This window comes from Barbus barbus (assembly GCF_936440315.1).
Source record: "Barbus barbus genome assembly, chromosome: 26".
In the NCBI taxonomy this organism is placed as follows: Eukaryota; Metazoa; Chordata; class Actinopteri; order Cypriniformes; family Cyprinidae; genus Barbus; species Barbus barbus.
Window position 1 is genome coordinate 30,081,131 of NC_136754.1, and position 23,157 is coordinate 30,104,287.

At 38.2% G+C, this 23,157-nt stretch overlaps 3 protein-coding genes across 4 annotated transcripts; all 3 read right to left on the reverse strand.

The window, feature by feature from the left end:
- Positions 1-766: 766 nt before the first annotated feature.
- Positions 767-7,007, reverse strand: LOC306846182 (tripartite motif-containing protein 16-like). The gene is made up of 6 exons (XM_079379335.1): positions 6,339-7,007; positions 5,005-5,100; positions 4,691-4,924; positions 4,309-4,477; positions 4,120-4,179; positions 767-1,811 (listed from the first exon to the last, which is right to left on the reverse strand). Exons 1-6 carry the CDS (start codon positions 6,915-6,917, stop codon positions 1,270-1,272), a joined length of 1,680 nt encoding a protein of 559 aa, XP_079235461.1. The 5' UTR covers positions 6,918-7,007; the 3' UTR covers positions 767-1,269.
- A 5,470-nt stretch (positions 7,008-12,477) lies between these two features.
- LOC306846201 (forkhead box protein F2-like) lies at positions 12,478-17,217 on the reverse strand. Of its 2 annotated transcripts, none has more exons than XM_079379362.1 (2): positions 15,848-17,217; positions 12,478-14,437 (listed from the first exon to the last, which is right to left on the reverse strand). In XM_079379362.1, the coding sequence occupies exons 1-2, from the start codon at positions 16,827-16,829 to the stop codon at positions 14,271-14,273; spliced, it is 1,149 nt and encodes a 382-aa protein (XP_079235488.1). In that variant the 5' UTR covers positions 16,830-17,217; the 3' UTR covers positions 12,478-14,270. The 2 variants fall into 2 exon arrangements, with proteins under 2 accessions (XP_079235488.1, XP_079235487.1); XM_079379361.1 differs by having other exon boundaries at positions 13,672-14,440.
- Positions 17,218-19,859: 2,642 nt separating this feature from the next.
- On the reverse strand, positions 19,860-22,036 carry LOC306846210 (forkhead box protein Q1-like). The gene has a single exon (XM_079379377.1). The coding sequence runs from the start codon at positions 21,871-21,873 to the stop codon at positions 21,022-21,024; it is 852 nt and encodes a 283-aa protein (XP_079235503.1). The 5' UTR covers positions 21,874-22,036; the 3' UTR covers positions 19,860-21,021.
- Between the last annotated feature and the right edge of the window lie 1,121 nt (positions 22,037-23,157).

Consider the following 23,157-nt stretch of genomic DNA (forward strand, 5'->3'; position numbering starts at 1 on the left):
AATCCCTGATATTCAAGAAAAAGCTATCTCTTCTGAGAGCACTTAACTGCATTCTGCTGACTCTTTAAAAGAAAAAGAAGAAAAAAAACTCTTCTTCTATGCTTTCACTATTGTTAAATGTATTTTTTCACCATTGAGCAACTGGCTCTTTTATTTGAAGGCTTTCATTAGAGCTACTATTTTGGGCACACTAATTTCTCCCAGCCAATTTCTCACAAATTTTCTCATAGCTTTATTCACAACATTGTTGCTGGTTCAAGGAACAAAAATGAACAATACTGGACAGCCTTACTTGTACAGACCAGGCTGCTATTTTCTCTAGTGAAACCTGGCAAAACTGGTAGGTAGAACACAGACTTGACCCTATTGCACACTTCATTATGTACTATGTACACATTTTCTTTAGTTATTATAGCTTTAAAACCATCAAAAATGTTAGGTTTTGTAAGATATCAGAGACTGAATAAGAAAAATTTAAGATGCATCAGAACATTGAAACCTGAGAAACTGAGATGCCAGAAAGAGGGGGGGCTGACGTCATAAATCGGATTCCTGGCTCCTAACAAGCAAACTAACCAGCAAGCCTCTTTCACAGAACAGCTTACAACCTTGAGACATAAGAACACTTATTGATAAGTCCAATTCAGGAAGGAGACTGTCAAATGTGCTGCAAGTAATCAAGACTGATGGTCACATGTAAACCTGTGATAGAAAATCACGAGCTACAGACTCTCTTGGGTGGGTCTCCACACACAGAAGACAAAGTACGTTACAGTACGTTACAGTACGTTACAGTTTTTAGATTTTACAGTGACCAGTCAGCATTGCATAGCAAGTTAATATGATCTGTGGTCAGGGCTGTAGACACTTCATATTCAATAAAAAGAAAAATGTCACAGGACAATCAGCACAGGTACAGTCCATCAGTCACATTACTGCCTAATGTTTTATTTATAATAATAATAATAATAATAATATCAATAAACATAGACATAAGATAAGCAACACACTGCAATATACAATTAAGGGGTCCAACAACACATGGTAATTCCTGTGCTGTTAGTCAATTATTATTTTTTCATTTTTATTCTTATCCCACTTTTATATTATGACCATTATTAGATGAATGTTATGAGAAGATCTTTAATTGAACTTCAAACTTTTTCAGCAACATGTCATCTACAGTATATTCATTGATTGATGGAATTTTTACTCATTTATAATGCAGTTCAAAGCAATGGTTTCATGAAACATTTTGGTAGAATATCTCTATTTTGATAAATCACAGAGTTTCATTGTTGTTCCATAATAAACTCTAAACCCAGGATAGAGGGTCTGAGTGAATGTGGTCTGGACTGTGTGGATGAGGGTCATTGTGTCAGAGACGCTGTAGAAGGACAGAGTTCCTGCTCTGTGATCCACAAACACTCCTATTCTCCTGCTGATGGGCTTCACAGAGAGATCAGTCTCTATGTTATTGTGTCTGAATGAGTATCTGGAGAAACTGGAGCATAAACTCCAAGAGTGATCATTACATCCAAATAAGCAATCCCTTCTCTCAACCTCTCCCTTCCTGCGGATGTTCTTATATGACACTGCTACATCCACAACACCATTCTCACTCCGCTCAACCTCCCAGTAAGAGCGTCCACACACTCTCTTTCTGCATAACACCTGCTCCCAGTAATCAAATCTGTCTGGATGTTCTGGATACATATAGTTTGTGTCACCCTGGAAAATCTCTCTGTTCCCATTAGACAGTCTGAGGACTGGATTCACCGTGTTCAGATCCAGAGTCAACTGGCAGGAGTCTGGTGGAGACAAAACAGGTAACAGTACTTCAACACTTCAGAGGAAACAACTTCATGTGTCTAATAAATGTATCTTTGTGTGTTTTAATTGATTGAATCTCGCTTTTTTAAAAAAAATTTAAATATATATCTTCTTCTTTTTTTAGATAAAGGTGAAATAATATGTACCAAACAGCTAAAACCTTTTACAGCTGAAAATTACTTGGATTTAATATTTTCAAGTCAGTTTAAACAGGTTTCTCTAGCTAGAACTGTCCACTACCAATTAGTTCCTGATATTTTGAGCTGAAAAACTGAGGCTGAAACCCAGAGATCTGAAGAAGACAAGTTTTCAGGATTCTCCAGCATGATTTGAGATCATCAAAAGAGCACCTTGTGTTTTAATTAGGGCTGTCAGTTTAATGCATTAACTTAATTAGTTAGTTATGAAAAAATAACGCGATTAAAATATTTGAACACAGTTAACGCCCCCAAACCTGTACATCATCTTACATGTCATACCTGACTGTTGACAAATATGATGCAGGGCAACAACCCCATAAACAAAGTTATGTTAGTTGATACATTTTAAACACAATATTCTGTTTTTGTTCAATTTTGCCAACGAAAATATTACCTATAAAGCCACCGCAGAACTGTTGTGCGTCTGTGAGCAACACAGCGGTGTTTAGTTTCTGAATGAATCCGCGTTTCGAACCAATCATGTGAATCAATGATTCAAAGGCCCATTCATAAAGGGAGCCATGTACTTCATGAATTATGATTGGTGATAAAAATTTAATTGATGGAGTTATGATTGATGATAAACTGAATTTCTCAGACCACATTGCCAAAACTGGCCGGTCCTGCAGATTTGCATTATACAATATTAAGAAGATCAGGCCCTTTCTCTCGGAACATGCTTCACAACTCCTTGTTCAAGCTCTTGTTCTGTCCAGACTTGACTATTGCAATGCACTCTTGGCAGGTCTTCCAGCCAGTTCTATCAAACCTTTACAATTAATCAAAAATTCTGCTGCAAGATTAATCTTTAATGAGCTGAAAAGAACGCATGTCACACCTCTGTTCATGAACTTGCACTGGCTACCAATAGCTGCTCACATTAAATTCAAGGCATTAATGTTTGCCTACAGAACCACCTCTGGCTCTGCACCCCTTTAAAAATTCATTACTTCAGACCTATGTGCCTCTAGAAGCTTGTGTTCTGCAAGTGAACGACCCATTATTGTGCCATCCCAAAGAGGAACAGAATCACTTTCAGAGACTTTTTCATTAACTGTTCCCTCCTGGTGGAATGACCTGCCCAACTCAATCCCAGCAGCTGAGTCCTGAGTCCGAGAATCGGCTAAAAACACATCTCTTTATTTGACCCTCTAACTCTAGCACTCTCTATTCTAATTTTATTTTATCTATCTGTCTTCTTTTTTATAAAAAAAAAAAAAAAACACACACATTTGACCCTCTGTCAATTGCATATTTATTCTCTAACTGCTAGCTTTTCTTGTAAAACTAACACTAGGTTTCTTTTTTCTATTCTATCCTTTCTGCGTGTACCGCATTAGGCTAACCAAGATCGTCATAGCACTTGCATGTTGTTGCTCTTTTGTTGGATTTGATTGCTTCTAATGTCCTCATTTGTAAGTCGCTTTGGATAAAAGCATCTGCTAAATGACTACATGTAAATGTAAACTGCATTTAATTAACAATAAATAAATAAAAACATTAAAGAGATAGTTCACCAAAAATAAATAAATCAATCAATTCTGTCATAATTTACTCACCCTCGTGTTGTTTCAAACCTGAATGACTTACTTTTCTTTTGCACAACATAAAAGAAAGTGTTTTGAAGACACTGTTGGGGAGCTGGTTTGGTTACCAATGACTTTCATTGCATGAGATGTTTCTCAAATGATCTTCTTTTATGTTCCATACTTTATGCTAGGCCATTGTAGCCTAAACATTTAACACATCAATAGCTTTAAATTATGTTATGAGGTTATTTTCACAGCCAAATTTAATTTGCGGTGATTAATTAGATTAATTAATCGCAGCACCCTGTAATTAATTAGATTAAAAATCGACTGACAGCCCTAGTTTTAATGGAAGAATATCTGCGCAAAGAGTCAAATGATCAATGACACTCAATTACATGTATTTGATTAGATGCATCATATTAATTTATATTATACTGCTTTTAAAATCACTTCTTGAATCCCAGATTTTGAAACTCATCTCATAATTCTGAGCCACTTGTTCCATCCACAGCTATATAAATACATGTGTGTGCTTGTATGTCTTCATAACTTACACTGTAGGAACTCCTCTCTGGTTTTGGGTTCAGGGGAGGGAATGATCTCGATGTATTTCACTATGGAAACCAGTAGACCTTTTCAGTTTTAAAACAATCCATGCCATAGTTTCTGCTCTGTTTTAAATTATATTGCTGTAAATCATGCTTTATTTATTTTTGTGAGCAAATCAATGTCCTATATTTTACCTTTATCAGATATCATTTCCATTTCATATTTGCAAAAATCCTCAAGCTCTTTTCTCAGTAGAGAAACTGATTTTTTCACGTCAATAAAATTCAGCTGAGAACTGACAGCTATGTGCTGTGCTGTGCTGTCTGCAGATTCCCATAGTAGACCAGACAGAGACTGCAAACTCTACAGGCACAGACACAATCATCAGAATGAAGACAAATACACACAAACTGAAGAAATGAAGAGAAATTATAATTCTACTATCATGAAAACTGCAACATCTGTTCATAATATTGGTGAAGTTATAAACATTTATTGATCAAAACATCTGAAAATTTAGTGAAAGTGTCCTGTATTATCAGATCTCACTGTGGTGTTCTTCTAGATCTGTGTTACCTGCAGGAACTGGATGTGATCCTGTGTGTGTGAAAGCTGCTCCAGCTCAGCGTCTCTCCTCCTCAGATCATTGATCTCCTGCTCCAGTCGCTCCAGTCGTCCTTCAGCTCCACTCACTGCTTGCTTTTCCTGATCTCTGATCAGCCGTATCAGCTCAGAGCGGCTTCTCTCAATGGAGCGGATGAGCTCAGTAAAGATCCTCTCACTGTCCTCCACTGCTGTCTGTGCAGAGCGCTGTTAGGACACACAGTGATTCAGGCTTCAGTGAGTCTGAACTGAGACGGAGACAAACTTCTCTTCTTCTCCAGACTCACCTTATGAGACTCCACAGCCTCTCTCAGCTGCTGGAGATCTTTCTCTCTCTGCTGGATTCTCTGCTGGAGCGTCTTCTGCGTCTCCTTCAAGTCTCTCTGTTGAGTAAACAAATGCTTAAAAAGATTACATTATATAATATAGGATACAATGGGGCTAAAGGCCCACATTAAGAAAAAATGTGCTATTCACTGCGCCTAAAATGTATAATTGCAGAACAATACATACGTTGTATTGAACATTAATGGAGCAACAGATTTTGTGTGAAAATAAATCATTCAAGTTGTTTATTTTGTTTAAAAATCTTATAAATGTATGAGGTGGCAAGAGGGTCCTTTTACCCCTCACACGGTATTGATACTAATACGTCAGCTAAAATAATGTTGTTGTTGTTTTTAAAATAATGTCTAAGTTAATACTTGTTCAAAACAATCACTTTAGCAAAGTGGACTATTTTCTGCTTAATTTGAAAAATTAAAAAAAAAATGTTTTTGTTCAATAAATACTACTTAATATAAAAAAATATTTTAAAATACAGAAACAAAATCATTATAATAAGTAAAGATTCTGAAAGTATTGAAGGAGATTCGATAATAAATGAATATATATATTTACAGTAGTAACAACACATATTTTATTATATGATATGATTAATATCATGTTTTTAAATATGATGGTTTCATTCTAAACATGGTGATTATCTCTAATATGGGCACCCAACATAATATATGATATTTACCATCTGAATCTAACCTTGTCATGTTAACAAATGGAAAAGTCAGCCATTTATTAATTATCATGTTAATTACTGTGCGCCTTTAGCCCCAACAGCAGGGACGCTGTTTACCCCAAATACCATACTTTTACATATTCTTTCATTATTTAAAAACTACTGCTTTAATTATCTTAAACAAAACTGAACATCATAAAGACCTTTGTATGCATTAATTTTAGCGATTCTCATTTGCTATTTAAATTTACAACAATTTAAAAAACATAAAATAATAGATTAAGTAAGCACAGAATGAACTTTGCACTGTTGCGCGCGATCGCGTCAAAGATCAGATAAAAATACACCTGCATCTTGAAAAGCCAATGTTTTGGAAAGTGCTACGCCACGTTTGTGTGCCATCTGGTTTAGATGAAAATAATATCAAAGGCGTCTTTAGCCCCGTTGTACCCTACCACTAAATCATTATATAAAGGTTGCGTGAATCCAGTGTTGGTGGAGTGGATCAATAGCTAAATCTTTTTTGGAATGTCAGTTATGAAATGCAAACTCAAAATGTTCTTGATATTTATTAATATAAGAGCTTACTTCAAAATAATTCCTCACCTGTTTCTCTGTCCTCTGTGCTGCAGCTGATACAGTGTCGTGGTTTTTATGTTCATCCACCAAACACAGCAAGCAAATACATTTCTGATCAGTGCGACAGAAAACCTCAAGGAGCTTCTCATGTTTCTGGCAGATCATCTCCTGCAGTCGTCCAGTGGCTTCAGTCAGATTGTGTATCTTTCCTTTAAACCAACTCTCATGTTGTTCGAGGTGATTCTGACAGTAAGAGTTCAGACACACCAGACAGGACTTGACGGCTTTGTATTTTCTTCCAGTACAGACGTCACACTGAACATCTCCAGCTCCAGCTCCAGCAGGAACCACACTTTGAAGATTAGCCTTCTTCAGTTTCTCCACAACTTCAGCCAGCACAGTGTTTCTAGCTAAAGCAGGTCTTGGACTGAAGGTCTGTCTGCACTGAGGGCAGCTGTAGACTCTCTTCTGATCCTCCTCATTCCAGCAGTCTGTAATACAGCTCTTACAGTAACTGTGTCCACACTGGATGGTCACTGGATCCTTCAGGAGATCCAGACACACTGAACACAAGAACTGCTCCTCTGAAATACGGGCTTCTGCCATTTTCCTGCATGTGAGTGCTGATATAAAGAAGCAGGACAACAGCACTTAAGTTTCGGTTTCTCTACACTGACTCTTCCTGGTTCTGTGTTTGAGAGAAAAACAGGCGTGTCTGTAAATTCCCAGATAATAGAAATGTCCACTAGATGTCAGCCTCATACAGACACTGAACTGGGGATAAATGAACTGCTGGCACAACCAAAGAGGCAAGGTTTGGCTGGTTAGCATGATATTCTAATGAAATACTTTTTTTGCAAGCAACAAATGGCTTATAAAAAATATGAAGAAAAAAAAACCAGTTATCAGTTATTTAGTTATCACAACAGCTGATGATAGATAGATAGATAGATAGATAGATAGATAGATAGATAGATAGATAGATAGATAGATAGATAGATAGATAGATAGATAGATAGGGTTGTATTTAATCCAGCATTTTTAGAGCGTAATTATTGCATTGCATTAGAATGAATTACAATTGTTGCTGAATAGACGAATAACAAAAATATTATAATACTTATCATAAAATATCTTAAAACATAAAATGCATTTTGAGTAACTTTATCTTTAACATGTTTATATGTACAGATATTCCACAATATCTGTCAAATATCCCTCAAATATTCCACAGGTCCTGTCTTTCTCCGCTTCCTCGCACACATAAAGATCTTCCCTGGAGCAAATCAGCGCTCGACCTCTACTGTAATAGATGAGTATATCTCTAGCAGTTCTGCTTATTATCGCTAGAGGAAGCTATACACTTGTGTACAGTGGAAACCTAGCTGTTAGTAAAACAAGCCTGTGCTGCTGGACAGTCAGACCACTGCTGGAAAACTGTAACATAACAGTTCATTAATAACTCGCTTGAACCCCTTACAAACAAACAAAGAAACTATATGTTATTGTACATCAAATTACTTCACTGTCATGCTTTTGATGTTGATCACCTCAGGGATCTGGGCAGCGTTTAAAGCATCGTAAGCCTAAGAAGTTCGTAAAAACGATCGTACGACTGATCTTAATATTAGCCTACTGTTTGTTTCCCAAAAGCATCGTAACTTAAGTAGCTCTTGAAAATCATCGTAGATCTACGTCTGAAGACAGAATTACGAGTTCACCTGCAGGACAATCGGCAGATTACACCTTTAACTTTATTCAAGTGCAGTGTGATTATAATTAAAGGTTTTCATTCTACTTTATTGTACACTTTATTACTCGTTTTCGTTTATTTATATAAAATTAAATTAAATCAATAAAAGGGCACAAAACCAAAAAAAAAAAAAATTAATGATTGAACAATAAATAAATAAAGTAGAAAATATGCTTCAAAGACTAGGAAAAAAATAGGGATAACTTCATAAAAATCTGTCAATGGCTTGCTGATGTGCACGAAAACCAGCCATGTTTTGGACCTGGAAATAACGTCTCTGCAGATATCATATATATAATACATATTATTGTTGTATATAAATATTATACTAACATTTAAAAATATATTATATTATATTATATTATATTATATTATATTATATTATATTATATTGCATTACATTACATTACATTACATTACATTATATTATATTATTATCCGAGTTGTCTGGGACGCAGCATTATGTTAACATTTCAATAAACGAGCGTGTACTACAATTACGAGCCATTAAATGAATATTTCAGCACTTGACCAACAGATAGCGACTCCTGAGCAGCACTTAAAGCACCTCTATGTGCGATTCTCTTATTTTTGGGAAACGTTCGTAAAAGGACACACACCCCAGCACACCTGTCAGTTTCTAGTGTGTTTAATTAGCTTTTGAGCTGAACTTTGCAGGATATTGACCTCCCGGAGCAGGACTGGACTCGCCTGATCTAGAGATGATCTGCTTCAGCTGTTACTGTAGAGATGCATGCGACTTTAGCCTAAAGCTCATTTCTAATTAGTTAGCATAACAATATTACTTATCCAAGGTAACAACAATCTGGTTTCCCCTATTAGTGAAGTGACCCATACTCGAAATTCGTGCTCTGCATTTAACCCATCCAACGTGCACAGACACAGCAGTGAACACACACACACCGTGAACACACACACACACCGTGAACACACACCCGGAGCAGTGGGCAGCATGTATGCTGCAGCGCCCGGGGAGCAGTTGGGGGTTCGGTGTCTTGCTCAAGGGCACCTCAGTCGTGGTATTGAGGGTGGAGAGAGCGCTGGACATTCACTCCCCCCCCACCTACAATCCCTGCCGGCCCGAGACTCGAACCCGCAACCTTTGGATTACGAGTCCGACTCTCTAACCATTAGGCCACGACTTCCCCGCTGTTTAACTGTTTCTGAGGGGAAAATAAAACAAAACACTGAAAACCAATATTAGCAAATAAACTGAGCAATATGTGCCCAACTGTCCTACACTGTATTGTAGTGAATTTAATTTAAAAAATGTGTAGAAATGAACAAGTGCAGAATATCCACGCTGCTCTTTGCCATATGATGAAATTAGACTAATTTATGGTTACCACTGGGTTAAAAGCATTTTTTCTTCAAATATTAAGTGACAATAAAACCTACACGAACACTTTCCTAAACGCCAGTTTGTTGCTACACATACTATATCAAACTGTTCTGGGCCGGGTTTCCCGATAAAGATTGATCTTAGAGCTTGAAGTTGGGGCAAAACTTTGCAGAAGATTGTCCCTCTAGGAGCAGGATTGGAGACCCCTGTAACACAACTAGAAGGTTTCATTCCCAGACACTCACTGATTAACAAGCATGTGATGCATCGCTGGAGAAACTAGCTATATGGTGAATTCTCTTGACAGAACAATGTCTGAATTACTGTTAGCTGTCTGCAGAAATGTGTTTTACAGCATGTTCCAGTTAGTCAAGGGATTATCCGTCTTTCTTTTCAGATTCAAATTAAACCAAGATACCTAAAATAAGTGTCACAGTGTTTCCATCGTCATTTTCACTGCAAACCAGCACGATAGGGCATATTCATGTTAAATTAAAGTAATACTGTTTCATGAGCTAAATAACAGGAACAGGGCGCAGGATTATTTTGCACACAGTTTTAAATGTTCCCAAAAGTTCCCACACTTCACCACGTGGGTTAAATAAGTAAATAATAATAATCCACTGAACAATTACATTTAACATTTGCAGAAAGCAAAATAAGCTTAATGAAAAATAATAAAACTAAATTATGGATACAAGAACAAACATAAAATAATGTTTGAAAAGTTGTAGTTACTATACAGTATAAGGTATTCACAGTTTGTGAAAATGAAAATATTAAAATCAATTACAGAATGATAAAAAATATTGTTAAATGCAGTTTTATTGTTCTCATATTTTTTATATTATTATTATTACTACTACTGTGTTTTTGTAAAGTTACAGTATAAAACTGTTTTGATCTGTTTGCTATTTGCACTGAATAATGTTTACTATTTTTCATTGGTGAATTGTACCAAAATAGTTAGGTCAGTTTAGCCTGCAAACATTAAAATAATTATTGATTATAATAACAGTTCGTGCAACCCACAACAATTAAAAAATAAAAGTAAACAAATCAAATAAAATAAAAAACATGCACTAATATAATAACTTCTTAGGTCTATATAATATAATAAATATAATACTAAGGAATAAGGAATCTAATAATCTTCTCAGGTCATGGCACACAGAGGATGGAGGCCACAGAAAGCAGCAGTTATACAGATGTGCTCCGGCCGGCAGGCGGCACTGAGAGTCGACAGATCCAACAAACCGTCAATGATTCCAGGCCTGAGAGACTCACACATCCCCGTTACACGGAAAAAGGCAAAGCACTTTTGTAATGAAAGTTACAATAGAGACTATAATGAACTACTGTCCTAAAACTATGGTTAATTTTCGTAAGAGAAGCGCCCTGTGATGGCACACATAGCCTACATCACGGAGACGGCTGCTTGACATCTGCAAGACCTATTTTTTTATTATTATTTGTTTTTTTTTAAGTTTTGCTCATCAGCAATATGTCTATGACGTTTCCTATCAAATGTCAAATAGACGTTTAGAAAATGTCATTAAGATGTTTATGATTTAGAATGTATGTAAATCTGACATCTTAAAGACGTCTATCAGATGTTTGTACAAAACTATGTTTTAAAGCAATTCTTAACAGCTATCTCGCAGATGTATGTGTGCTATCAAAGCTTCTCTTGTGACTCAAACAACGAAGCGACTGCAGAACAGTGTCTTTTATTTCAATTTCTAATTTGTGCGTTTGAGATATGCTTCCTATGGTAAATGCGCATCACATGCAATCGGTTTAAAATCACTCCATGAATTAGGTTTCACCATTTATATCCCGTTACCGGTTTGAGCATTTATTTGGCCAGTATTAAATCAGTGTGTGTGTGTGTGTGTGTGTGTGTGTGTGTGTGGGTGGGTGTGGCTGAAGCGTTGTCTGAAGAGAGCGATATGCTATTTCGGCAAAAACAATTGGCAGGTGAGACTTTTTTTTAAAATTGTAATCAAAATCGGGTTGTTCTGAGACTCATTGGCTGTCAGTCTCATTAAATGTGAGGAAATGAGAAAAGCACGCATTTTAAGTGCTTGTTTTCGCCCATAATCAAGCACCTAGAGCCCGCTTTATTAGTTTAGTTATTTAGTCATGCCCACTGCATGTCACTGAAGCGCATTTCCACCAAATTAATTATTATAATTTGTAATGAGCTGATTTTAGGAAATACTTTTTTAGTACATTACAGTTGAACAGCAGATACTGTATAGCTACTTTTATACGGTTACTATAGCATACGATACGGCGCGTAATAATGCCTTATTCTGCATGATCATATTTTAGATTTCTTAACCCTACTTCATACCTAAACAGGCTACAACAACTCAACTCAACTCAACTCAACTCAACTCAGTTCAAGTCTATTTGTATAGCGCTCTTCACGATACAAATCGTTGCAATGCAGCTTTACAGGAAATTGAGTTTCTACAATATATTTAGTTGTAGCTTATCAGTGGTGACTATGTCAAGTTAATGTACATACAACAACTGCCTTATTCTTACTATAGTTTACTGAAGAAAAACTGTTAGTTAATAGTGAATATGTGTCCCCTAATCTAAAGTGCTCACTTTTTATTTATATTTTAAAGAACACACTACAAACGACAAGCAAATATTTTATTTCATTTTACTAAAGCATGCTAAGGAATAACGCAATTCGTTGTGTTTCTACAGTATTATAAAACTTATGTTAAATGCCTGGGTGTAGCCACATCCCTTTTCTTAAAATACTAAATTAAAACACAACATGTTTTGAGGAAAAGTACAAGTGTTCCTCTCTGTATCCATGAAACCTAACATTAAGTCTGAATGAACAGCAAAATGATTTTTAATAAGACCGCATATAGTTGACAAGTGTACTTCTGTTTGAATATTAGTATGTTTATCTTTAAATGCATGCACTTTTTAACCTTTACATAGGCTAATATTATACAATTAATAGCCTACAATTTTTTAGTTGACAAGTAACATTATGAGCACTTTTTAAGTGTTAGGCACGAAAGTTTATTTCAATATACATATGTACCATTTAAATTCATATTTAATTCATGTTAATTATGTTTTTAAAGATGTAATTTCAGGGTTGGAAGTGCGCGTTCAACACGCTGAAGTACTATTACTTGACAATGGATCAAATCTGTTTTGTTTTTAGTAAGAAAATAATGTACACAAAGGCATTTTAAGTAAGTTTCATATACAAATATACACATATATAAATAATATAGCCTACTTGCTATACAAAGGCTAAAGCCAAAAATGTACGATTATACATGATTCTTGTGCTTGGCACAGTGCTTGGTGTAGCTGTAGATGGCGACATTGCACCGCGTTTAACTTGTAAAAGTCTGTAGGCTGGTTAAGCATAGGCCTTGAGCTGAGCAGTAGGGGTTCAACTGAGTTATCCTCGGCACGCTTCTTGACTTTCTCTAGTCATTCTGCTCTTTGACAATTTCAATAATCCTCAAATTCAGCTTAGAGATACCCCCTGCGTTCATTTGACTGTCACTGATTTAATGGGAGTCGGAATATAGCCTAAAGTATTTTTGACAATTGAGATTTTATTTAAATTGAGATTCCATTGAGAAATGTGTTGAAATATGAAATGTATTGGAATGTGTATTTTATTTATTAATTTTTATGCTTGATTTAGAGGACATCAGAGTGCATATAAAGGGTTTATTATAAGTGCTCCTGTTTCGATCGAAAATCCCTGTGGCTTTCTTTGCTATGTTAGGGATATGTTATATTTACCGTAGCAACCCAGTTCAAATCGTTTATTATATTTGATTGTATTTATTTTTACCGAGGCTATCTGTTTATTTTTACAGCAAGCTAATAAAGACCCCGTCTTTTATATTGAAGAGCGCATTTGATGGTGAATAAGGGAGTTATTCTTAATTGTAAAATATACATTTTCACTGAGAGTTGCCTAAATGCATACAGGAAATATTGCTGCTTCAAATATTTGACAGGTTATTTTATTTATTTGTTTTTTATCCAAAGAAGCGTAACAGGTTTGGGGGAGTTTATTCCTAAGGGAAGTTATTTTAATTATTAGAAGGCTGTAAAAAATAAATAAGGCTATATTTGCTTCAAACCAGTTACAATGTCTTTGTCGTGTTTTACGGAAAATAAAATAACTCATTTAAACATGGTTAAGCAATAAATAAATAAATACACGTATTGTTTTTGGAGAATACATCGTTTTATTGTACTGTACATAACTGTAATTTGTCAACTTATTAAACTAACAAAAGTGCAATCATTATTATTCTAATACGGTTTTCGTAGGCCTTTTTCCTTTTACACATGAATTACCCACAAACCTACACATTCACCCCTGAAAATATAAGAGGTGGAATTACTGAAGAGCCGTCAAAAAGAAACACACATAAGGTTTAGACAAATAAGATACTTTGTATTCGAGTGGGTCAAATCAAACAAAAGTCTTGGCTATTGATTATGGACTGGATAAACAGCTTTGTTAAACAACATGTCTCTTCATTTGCAGACGATGAGGTTTTTCCAAGATAGTAAATATATGTCATAATCTTTCCCCAAAAAGCCCAAACTCTCTCCCTCCCTGTGGAGTCCTCAGTTCCGATCAGTTCTCTTCTTCCTTCATAGTTTCTCTCAGTAAACACGGAGAGGTGAATGACTTCGTTTCGCCTTCCATTGATTGTATTTATTCTTCATAGATAGCCGTGCATCAGGCGCACACAGTCTCGTAATTTGCGAGTTCAGTCCATACGTTCGCATTTATTATTATTTTGGCTTGTCATAGTTTAAATTACATAACGCATGGCTTTACATCTTGACAGACTCCTTGGTGATGTAGCTGATGATGGTAGTAGGATCCACTGCTGGATGGATGAAACGACGTAATACCGTTGAAGTTCAGCACAAAGTCTTTTCTGTCACAGACTGGCGATGAGTGGGTTTGGTATCGAGACATTCCTGCTGGTGAAAACAAAATAAATAAATAAAAATCACCAGTATCAATATATTGCATCATCGAAAGTATGCTTAATTGTCTTTACAGTCTTCTTAGAAGTGAAAGCATCAGAGCTTTGTATTTCACTTTAGCGCTTTTTGCTTTCAGGTTTAATAGAAGACATGCTTATGACCAGCTCAGACAATGTATTCTGCTTTCAACGCCATGCCAGTATTTGAAGAACAATGCTATTGTTTTCTGTAAGTGAACTCAGTTCAACAAATATCAAACTTCCTCCCATTTTTTTTTCTTTTTTTTTCCAACGCATTATTAGAATTATAACAATTATTCACAGCATATTTCTTGTGTTTTCTCATATTAAAACGTCATTTAGATGGCTAAGTGTTTATTTGTTGTTCACCTGGGCCTCATAGGAAGCCTCGCAGTTAAAACAGCCCGCACTGGCTAAACTGAACACACGTGTAAAATCCTCTTTAGTTTGCATTAATGTTGGGTTTTCATTACCAAACTACTGGCAAAGACGACACTGTTTTCTTAACCTTATGAAATGATGGAAAGAAAAAATCGCAAACAGCTCACAAAGGCCTTTTGCGTCACACATCTGCTATTTTCCTAATTATATTGTGTCTCCAAAACAGCACTGCAGGAAAATCAACTCAAAAAGTGTGAGTAATTCTTAATTGCCACGCAAAAACTGTAATTCATTAGTCTAAATGCGCCCTTAACACACGCAACATATAAAACTATGTAGGCCCCTGAAAAAAAAAATACATACATGATCCAATTTGAGGGAATTAAAAAAAATGATATGATTGTACACTCGCACGACTCTGGAATCAGCCCTTTCTGTAAATACTGTGGTCCCTTATTGTAAATAATTATCGATGAATAAGGCATAATGCTTGCAATAATATGCATTTTTAAAAGCATAAATGAAATTGCTTCGACATTCTGTGCTACTTTAATACATCGAAAAAGACTAAATTGTTACACATGATGTCGGCTAAAAACACATCGCCTCCTGTATAAAAACTTGATTTGTGTGCTTACATTGTAATATTTAGGCAGGCTTTTCGTTTTAAACGACATTACATTAAAATGTTTTTAAAACAACAGCAGCTACATTCATTTTTATTTATGGGAAACTACACTCTAAAACATGCTGGGTTGTTTCAACCCAACTTTGGGTCGAGTATGGACTAAGCCAGCTGTTTTGTTCATTTTTTTACATTACATTTTTAACCCAAAAATTGAGTTAGTCCATATTTAAGCCAAAGTTGCATTGAAACAACCCAGCATTTTTTTTTTTTGAGTACTTTAGTGTTGTATAATCTTCTTAGACCTGCTAAACTTCATACAAAAAAAATCATATCGAGCCACTGTAAAGAGTGAGTGCATTAGCGGCTTTTTACCTGAGATGTCTGTCGACTCTCTGCCGTTGTGATGCAGATAGCCCTGCTCCAGAGAATAAGGCGGCATACTCGAGTGTAATCCAGAGGAGTTTGGGCTGCTGGAGGCTAGCGGCTGCTGTTTAATGTAAGGAGACACACCTGATGAAGCCCAATGTGCCGAGGCGGCTCCATATGGCGAATGGCACTCCAGAGAGCCGCTCATGGCCGGCGGCGAGTGAAGCGGGCTGTTGCTGTTTTCTGGGCCGTACTCGCCATTGGAAGCGACTTGGCATGCCGTCATGTATGTAGAGCCCGAGCTGGGCGACATGTGTGAGACATGGTGGCCTGTACTGAGGCCATCGTAACCCGTGTGAACGCCAGGCACAGGGTTGCTCATCATGTCCAGATTATAGCCGTTGGCGTGGCAGGCCAGGGACGCGGAGGGCGACTGGAAGTCGAAGTTTTGGGGCAGCATCGAAGCGCCGAAGCCGATGCCGTTCATCATGCGATACATGGGTTTAAGAGCCTGGCATTTCCTTCGGAAACCACGGGGCCTGCGTCGGAAAGAGCCCTCCTCGAACATGAACTCGCTCCCGGGGTCGATGGTCCAATAGTGGCCTTTTCCCGGCCGCCCAAGGCCTTTGGGTAGTTTGATGAAACACTCGTTAAGAGACAAATTATGTCTGACGGAATTTTTCCAGCCCTGGTAGGAACCCCTAAAAAACGGGAAACGCGCTTGGAGGAACTGATAGATTTCACTCAGCGTTAACCTTTTGGTCGGAGAGCTCTGTATCGCCATGACTATGAGAGCGATATAGGAGTAAGGCGGCTTTTCGGGGCGCCTCATGCCCGAGTTGGACTTTTTGCCCTTGCTGCCGGTCGCAGTTGTGCTCTCCAGCACTGTCTGTGTGCTCTGAAGCCCCGAGTGCATGGCACTGGATGCAGGGCTGGATCTGATGGGAGCCGGCGTGTCCAGCTGCTGCTGAGAGCTTTCAGTCGTCATTGCTAAGCCTTGTAGCCCAAAGGAAGCTGGACAGATGTAAAAAGACGGGTTCGGTCTTCAAAGAATGAGAGTCGGGGCTAAAAATACGGGAGAAAACTATGCGTACTCCAAGCAAAACTTTCTTAAAAGCCAGTGTCTCTCCGAGGTCAGTGCGCCACAATTGTGCTCCTGGTTGAAGCCACCAGCTGTGTGTCGCCAGGATAGCGACCCCTCCTTAGTCTCTTGGTGGCCATCGTGAAGACTAATCCTTTAAGAGAAGGAAACTCAATGCTCCAGAGTCCTCTGGCGCAAAGACGTGCGGCCAAACAAAACGCGACCACCTATCAATTCGTAAATCTCTCTCTGCCCCCTAGATCCCCGCTAAATTCCTCCAAGAAATCTCCTCAAACTGCGGAGACCCACCCCTTTTCCATGTCTGGCATGCCTCCAGCTATCGGTCTGGCAGGAGGCTGTGCAGAGTCCGAGCAGAGAGACTCCCCACCTCCCCTCTGACAGCCTAAATACACGCAATAACGCCATTTATCAAGCCTAGTCCGACGTTTCAATCAACAGCGCCACACGCCAAACACCGGGGCGAAGGCTGTCAGAGCTCCAGTAATTAATGGCGTGTTTTGGTGAGAGTTCTGGCACTGGAGGACGAGAGGTTGAAATAGAAAAGCACTTCTAGTGAGTGGCACTATGTAATGGCGCGTTTGACCGTCGGGGGAACAACGTGCGAAGCAAGAGTTCATCGCTTCGCCTTAGGAGAGAAGAATGCGAGCACGTAAGGCAGTGACCTGGTTGAGCATCTTGTCAAGTACGCATGATGGGGGTGGGCGAAAAAAGTCCGTCTCCAAGTGTATACAAGTTCTTGTAAAGGGCTGTTCTGGATAAATGATTTTGACATGAGTGGAAGCAGGCTTTTTCCATCAGCCGCTGCGCCAGTGCTCGGATACCACACACATCGCAGTGTCAGTTTACCGTCCCAGACCCCTATCATCCCCCCTGAGAGAGGGGCTAATTAATTGTGGAAAGTGAGCTTAATTGGCCTTACGAAAAAGAAAGAAAAAAGAGAGAAAAAATCTCCAGTGCAACGCAACATTCGTGATTATCTTGAAAGAAAAACAACAATAAATGCGCGCAGTCACTTGATTATATTTTAAATTATATTTATTTAAAAACGCAACAGTGCATGCAAAATAAAAAATAAATAATAAATAATAATAATAATAATAACAACAATAATAGTTTTTAGGATTGCATAATCTTTTTATTATCTTCTATTATTAACGAATTTTGTTTTATTATCATTGCACGCGTCAATGACTAGGCCTATTTAAAACAATTCTTTGTGTGTGTTGCTATATTTATTTGCTCTGTAAACTAATAGATTCTACTACTGTTTACTGGCCTCTTGCAGTTTAAACATTAGGGCCAGTTGCTCTTTTTTAATTTGGCTTTGTCATGAATACGCGCACTAAAATATACCAATGCAATGCGAGCGCAATATTCACAGCCATGCCTCATAGGCAGCAACAAGCAGCCTCACATCTTTATCAAAGACAACAAAAGGATGTGGAGATAAAATCAGACCTCGTCATAACAATAAAGGTAAAGAAAATAATCGCCCCAAAAATTCCCGGCAACATCAAACCCACTATCCCCGCTGCGTCCAGGATGCACGCCTGGTTTAGGAAAAGCCGTGCTCGGTGCAGAAGAAAAATACGCGAGAGACTTTGAAGGTTTCTCTTTGCGGGGGTAATATTGTTGTACTAGACTGCTGGATTCCTCTACTGTTGTAGGTGACCTTTTGAGTAAAGGTGACAAATCGATGTCGACTCTCCGAGTCCGCATTTGAAGGCTGTTTGTCACTGCTAAGAGCTGAATAATGCCGATATTAGAGGTTTTTACTCTCCGCGTGACAAGAGGCACTTCGGGGGACGGATATTTGCAGTTCTGGACAGAAAATATAAATATTGAATTGCTAAATATATCTGTGTCCGCTCTCGGGGAAACTGCGGAGAAAAAACAAAGCCCTGAGTTCTCGAGGCGCCTACGAGTGACGAATGTTTCTCTCCTTCACAAGTCCAACAAATTCAGCAATTGTTTAACTTGCAATCAAACAAATAAACTGCATGATGATAACAAAGATTAGGCTCTTTGGGGAATCACTGACGTGGGTTTTAATTTTCATCTTCATTTTGATATGAAAAATACAAAAAAGGAAAATAAACAAATTTGGATATCTATAAAATTGTAATCCACAACCAGTTATTTATATTTTATAAAAGAGTACCATTTGACCGTGCCAAATAAATTTGATCTGATAATCTAGCTTTTGAAATGTCACACTTTTACCTGCTGTTGTGCAATAGATGTTGTACATTACTTCCTGTAGGTTGCAGTATAGTCTCTCCAGATGATGGACCCTTTAAACGCCATAAATGGCAACAGGCCTTGTCAGTTTGATTGGTGCTAATTACTTTCTCCTTGACGTCACGTTACACTTCATACGTAGAAGTTGAGGTCGATTTTTCTTCTTTGTATTTCTTTTTTTTTTTCCTTTTTAGTTTGGCAGGAGCAAGTGGTGTCTAATAAATGATGTCGATTTCAATAATCTGAATAACATCGTTTGTGACTGTCATTTAGGAACTATAAAATATACAAATATATCAACATTAATATATCAACGTTTTAATGTGGGTTATTCTCTTGCGCAGACGAATGCTTATATTCACTCCATTAATTTATTAATTCGTCAGTTTATTGTGGATTTGATATCATAATTCGTGCTTCTGAAACGGTCTGCTTTTTAGGAAAATTATCTCTTGAGACGTGTCTGGCCAAAAGAGGACTCTATACGATATTAACAAGGATTAATATAGTTACACAGTCACAAAATATTATAATAATAATAATAAAATACAAAAAAATAAAACAAATATAAAAATACAAGTAAATAAGTAAATACATAAAAAATTAAATAAAAAATTAAAACGAACGAAAATGTAACAATAATAACAAAAACTGACACTACTACTTGTAATAACACGACGAAATATTTATTTAAAGGTATGCTTAAAGGATAGGCTTTGTTTAAAGCAGAAACAAGGACACATTTACAAATTAAGCATCTTATGGTTTTTGCTAGCTTAGTATGTAAATACTGTACTTGGCCTTGACAGCTGAGTTATGGCATCTTATCTTCAGGACCGTGGACAGCTCGTGGAAACGTATGGAACTGGGATTTCATTTCAATATCCACAGCTGCCTCAAACTGAAGCTGCTTTATCTTGTTTTATTCTCCTTCACCTAAGTCTCAAAACTGCCACGCTTTCAACATGAACTATTAATAAACACATGTTAAGGATGCGGATGCAGGGGAAGTGTGAAAACAAACAGAGGCGCCCAGACAGGAGGGCATTATGATAACACCACCTGCAGGTACTGCTGAGAAACTCTCTGGACATTGCAAACATGTATTTAGGGTTAATTCAGTATATTTGGGACATTTTTTTTGTCCCAGTCATCTCAATGGCAAAAAGTGTCCATATTTACCTGCATTCACCATTATGAGAAAACGGATTGGAAAACGTGAGCATGCATTTTGTTTGTTTTAGGAACCATGTTGTAATTTTAATCATTTGGTATTTTAATTGGGCAAACATGTATTCGTGAAATATGACAGAATAATATCACAGGATAATATATTTTAAAACATCTGGCCATGAACTTATTGATTGATAATAATCAATCCGTGTTTCATTTTAAAACATGTTTTATTATTCAATATAAAATGCGCATGCATTCTGTTATTAACCAAATATTTTACAATAATTCCAGTTCAGATGCAGGAGCCTCACTTTCTTTGTAAGAACTTTTGAGCTTGTCTCTTGAGTAGTTTATCTCGAACAGTAAATCTGAAATGAAAACCAGTTTACTTTTGCAAGAATCGTTTGAGGCACCTGGTTCAACACACTTAAAACAAACACAAAGGACAAATAAATACACAGACGACAGCTTAAAACAACGCAACCGCTCAGTAGGACGATACAAATAGAATAGCTATTAAATAGTTCACAACTTTCACTCCTTGTCATTTTGTATAAAACTTTCCCGGACGATCTTTACGCAGGCGGATGAAATGTATGTCTTTATCAAGTCACAAGTGCGCAGAAAGTGCCAAAGTTCCCCACCCTGGACCCACACGATATTACGACAACAAATAGTCGATCTGGAACGGGTGAAAGCCCGTGGATGCGTGTGGGATCGACAGGCACTCGGATGTCAGCTGGAACGGGAGAAAGGACCGTTGGTGGCGGCAGCTGATGGCGGGGTCCTCCGGGGGACCAAAGGATCGAAGCGCCTGCGTTTGGGGAAGAGCCAAAGGGGAGCCCCGCATGACATATCCCCCGTGCCAGGTGTCGGCTTTGCGTTCCTCTTTCCTGAAAGGTCGGCTGAGGATGCTGTCAATGGCGAAAGAGCTTGTAAACTTGGCGCTGGAAGGAGGCGTAACGATAGTGTCCACCGCAGGAGCCTGGCTCGGCCCCTCTGGCACCTTGCCCGTTTTTTTGCTGATGCGCTTTCTCCTCCGACGAAACACTCCGTCCGCAAAGGTGTATTCGCTGTGTGGGTTCAGCATCCAGTAGTTGTCCTTCCCCCACGGTCTGGAGGGATCCCGCAGCACCTTGAGAAAGCAGTCGTTGAGAGACAGATTGTGGCGCACCGAGTTCCTCCAGCCGGTGTAGGTGCCTCTAAAAAAAGGGAACTTTTTCATGAGGTAGTCGTTGATTTCGGCCAAAGTGAGGCGGCCTGAGTTCGAGTCACGGATGGCCATGGCGATCAGAGCGATGTATGAGTACGGAGGCTTGGGTCTCCTGGTGTAGGGCTTGCCTTTGCTCTCTGCGCCTGGAGGAGCAGGTGCGGGACTGTGCGCCACGCAGTCTCCATCCGAGCCCAGCTCTTCCTCCGCGGACATCGGCGAAGGGATGCTGCCCTCGGCGTCGCTGCAGAGCTCCGCGGGCTTGGAGTCGTAGTGACCCCCGCAGAAAACCTCCAGCTTCATTGGCTGAGCTTGTGACACTTTAACTGTCCTAGCGCTTCCGCCGAGTAAGGCTCCTTAAGAAAACACCGGAGAAGGAGAGCTAGAATAGCCACGCGGAGCTGTCAAGCACAATCCACAGCGTGAGAGTGACAGGATCTGTACCTGCTGCAGATAAGTGCTCTTAACATCCCTAGCGCGCGCTCAGCTGTCTAATATAGGCGCTCACCTCTGGGTATGCCTACAGGGGCGGGGCCTGTCTTTAAGTCTTAAAATCACTCTTACAAAAACACACGGATCATGCACACCCTGTTTTGAAATAAAGCGGTCGAGCGTATGTGGACAAACATCAGACAGACTCGTGATTAATTGCTTTGTTGGTTTGAGCCGAGTTTCGTCAGAGGAGGCGGCTTCACCTGCGTCCCTGCACACCTTTGCTCCGCAGAAGAATTTCACCTCAGGAAAGCAGGTGGCGTGCGTTTATCAGACATGGCATGCCGCACAGTCAACAAAGCTTTACCTACAGGAACAATAGCCCTAAAAAGTAGATTTAGAGTTACAATTTGTCTGGTTTAATCACAGTAAGTCGCAACATATTGTAATCACGTCCCAACATTTTAGTTGTCAATCACATCACTCATTAGTCATTAACTGCAGTGTGTTACATGACAGTTGTTGATGATACTTTGCTTAACCTCTGGTTTAAAACATCCCTATGGGTAGAGCATTAAACTGTTTGATTACTGTTTAATAAACAAAACAGTGATATCATGTCTATGCAGTCACTTATGCAGAACTGATGATGAATGGCATTCATGCAGGTAAATAAAATATATAAAGGCCCAATTCCAGCTATGAATTTAGATTATATATTTATTCTAATTTTCAAACTTGAGTTAATTAAACACTGAATGGACACATTTTGACTTGTGTCGCATGTCTAATGCAGTAAAAACAACTTATATTACATAAACAAGTAGAATGTGTTTTAGAATTATGCATTATGCAAACATGTGTAATAGTTTCTTTTGTGTGTTTTGAACACTGAAGTGGTGTCAGGATGCCTTTAAGACTGTAAATCAGGAGCAGTGCAGATATTGGATGTGCTTTAATGTCATGGCACTCATTTGGGTCTGCAGACTCCAGTAAAGAAAACATATGCATTTCATACATATACTGTCTTGAATATACCACTTATGATTTTTTACATTTGTAAATTAAAATGTATATATACAGTATATATATATATATATATATTTATTTATGTTAAAGTAAACTTTAATGTCAGCTTTTTATATTTCACCTGCT

What these genes read in the sequence shown, in the direction of transcription:
- LOC306846182 (XM_079379335.1), bottom strand. Translation starts at nt 6,917, where the DNA reads ATGGCAGAAGCCCGTATTTCAGAGGAGCAGTTCTTGTGTTCAGTGTGT. An exon ending in AGGCTGTGGAGTCTCATAAG is followed by an intron (nt 4,925 to 5,004) that starts GTGAGTCTGGAG and finishes GTGTCCTAACAG; the next exon opens with CGCTCTGCACAGACAGCAGT. An exon ending in CAGAGAGGAGTTCCTACAGT is followed by an intron (nt 1,812 to 4,119) that starts GTAAGTTATGAA and finishes TGTCTCCACCAG; the next exon opens with ACTCCTGCCAGTTGACTCTG.
- LOC306846201 (XM_079379361.1), bottom strand. Translation starts at nt 16,829, where the DNA reads ATGACGACTGAAAGCTCTCAGCAGCAGCTGGACACGCCGGCTCCCATC. An exon ending in AGAGTCGACAGACATCTCAG is followed by an intron (nt 14,441 to 15,847) that starts GTAAAAAGCCGC and finishes TGTTTTCACCAG; the next exon opens with CAGGAATGTCTCGATACCAA.
- LOC306846210 (XM_079379377.1), bottom strand. Translation starts at nt 21,873, where the DNA reads ATGAAGCTGGAGGTTTTCTGCGGGGGTCACTACGACTCCAAGCCCGCG.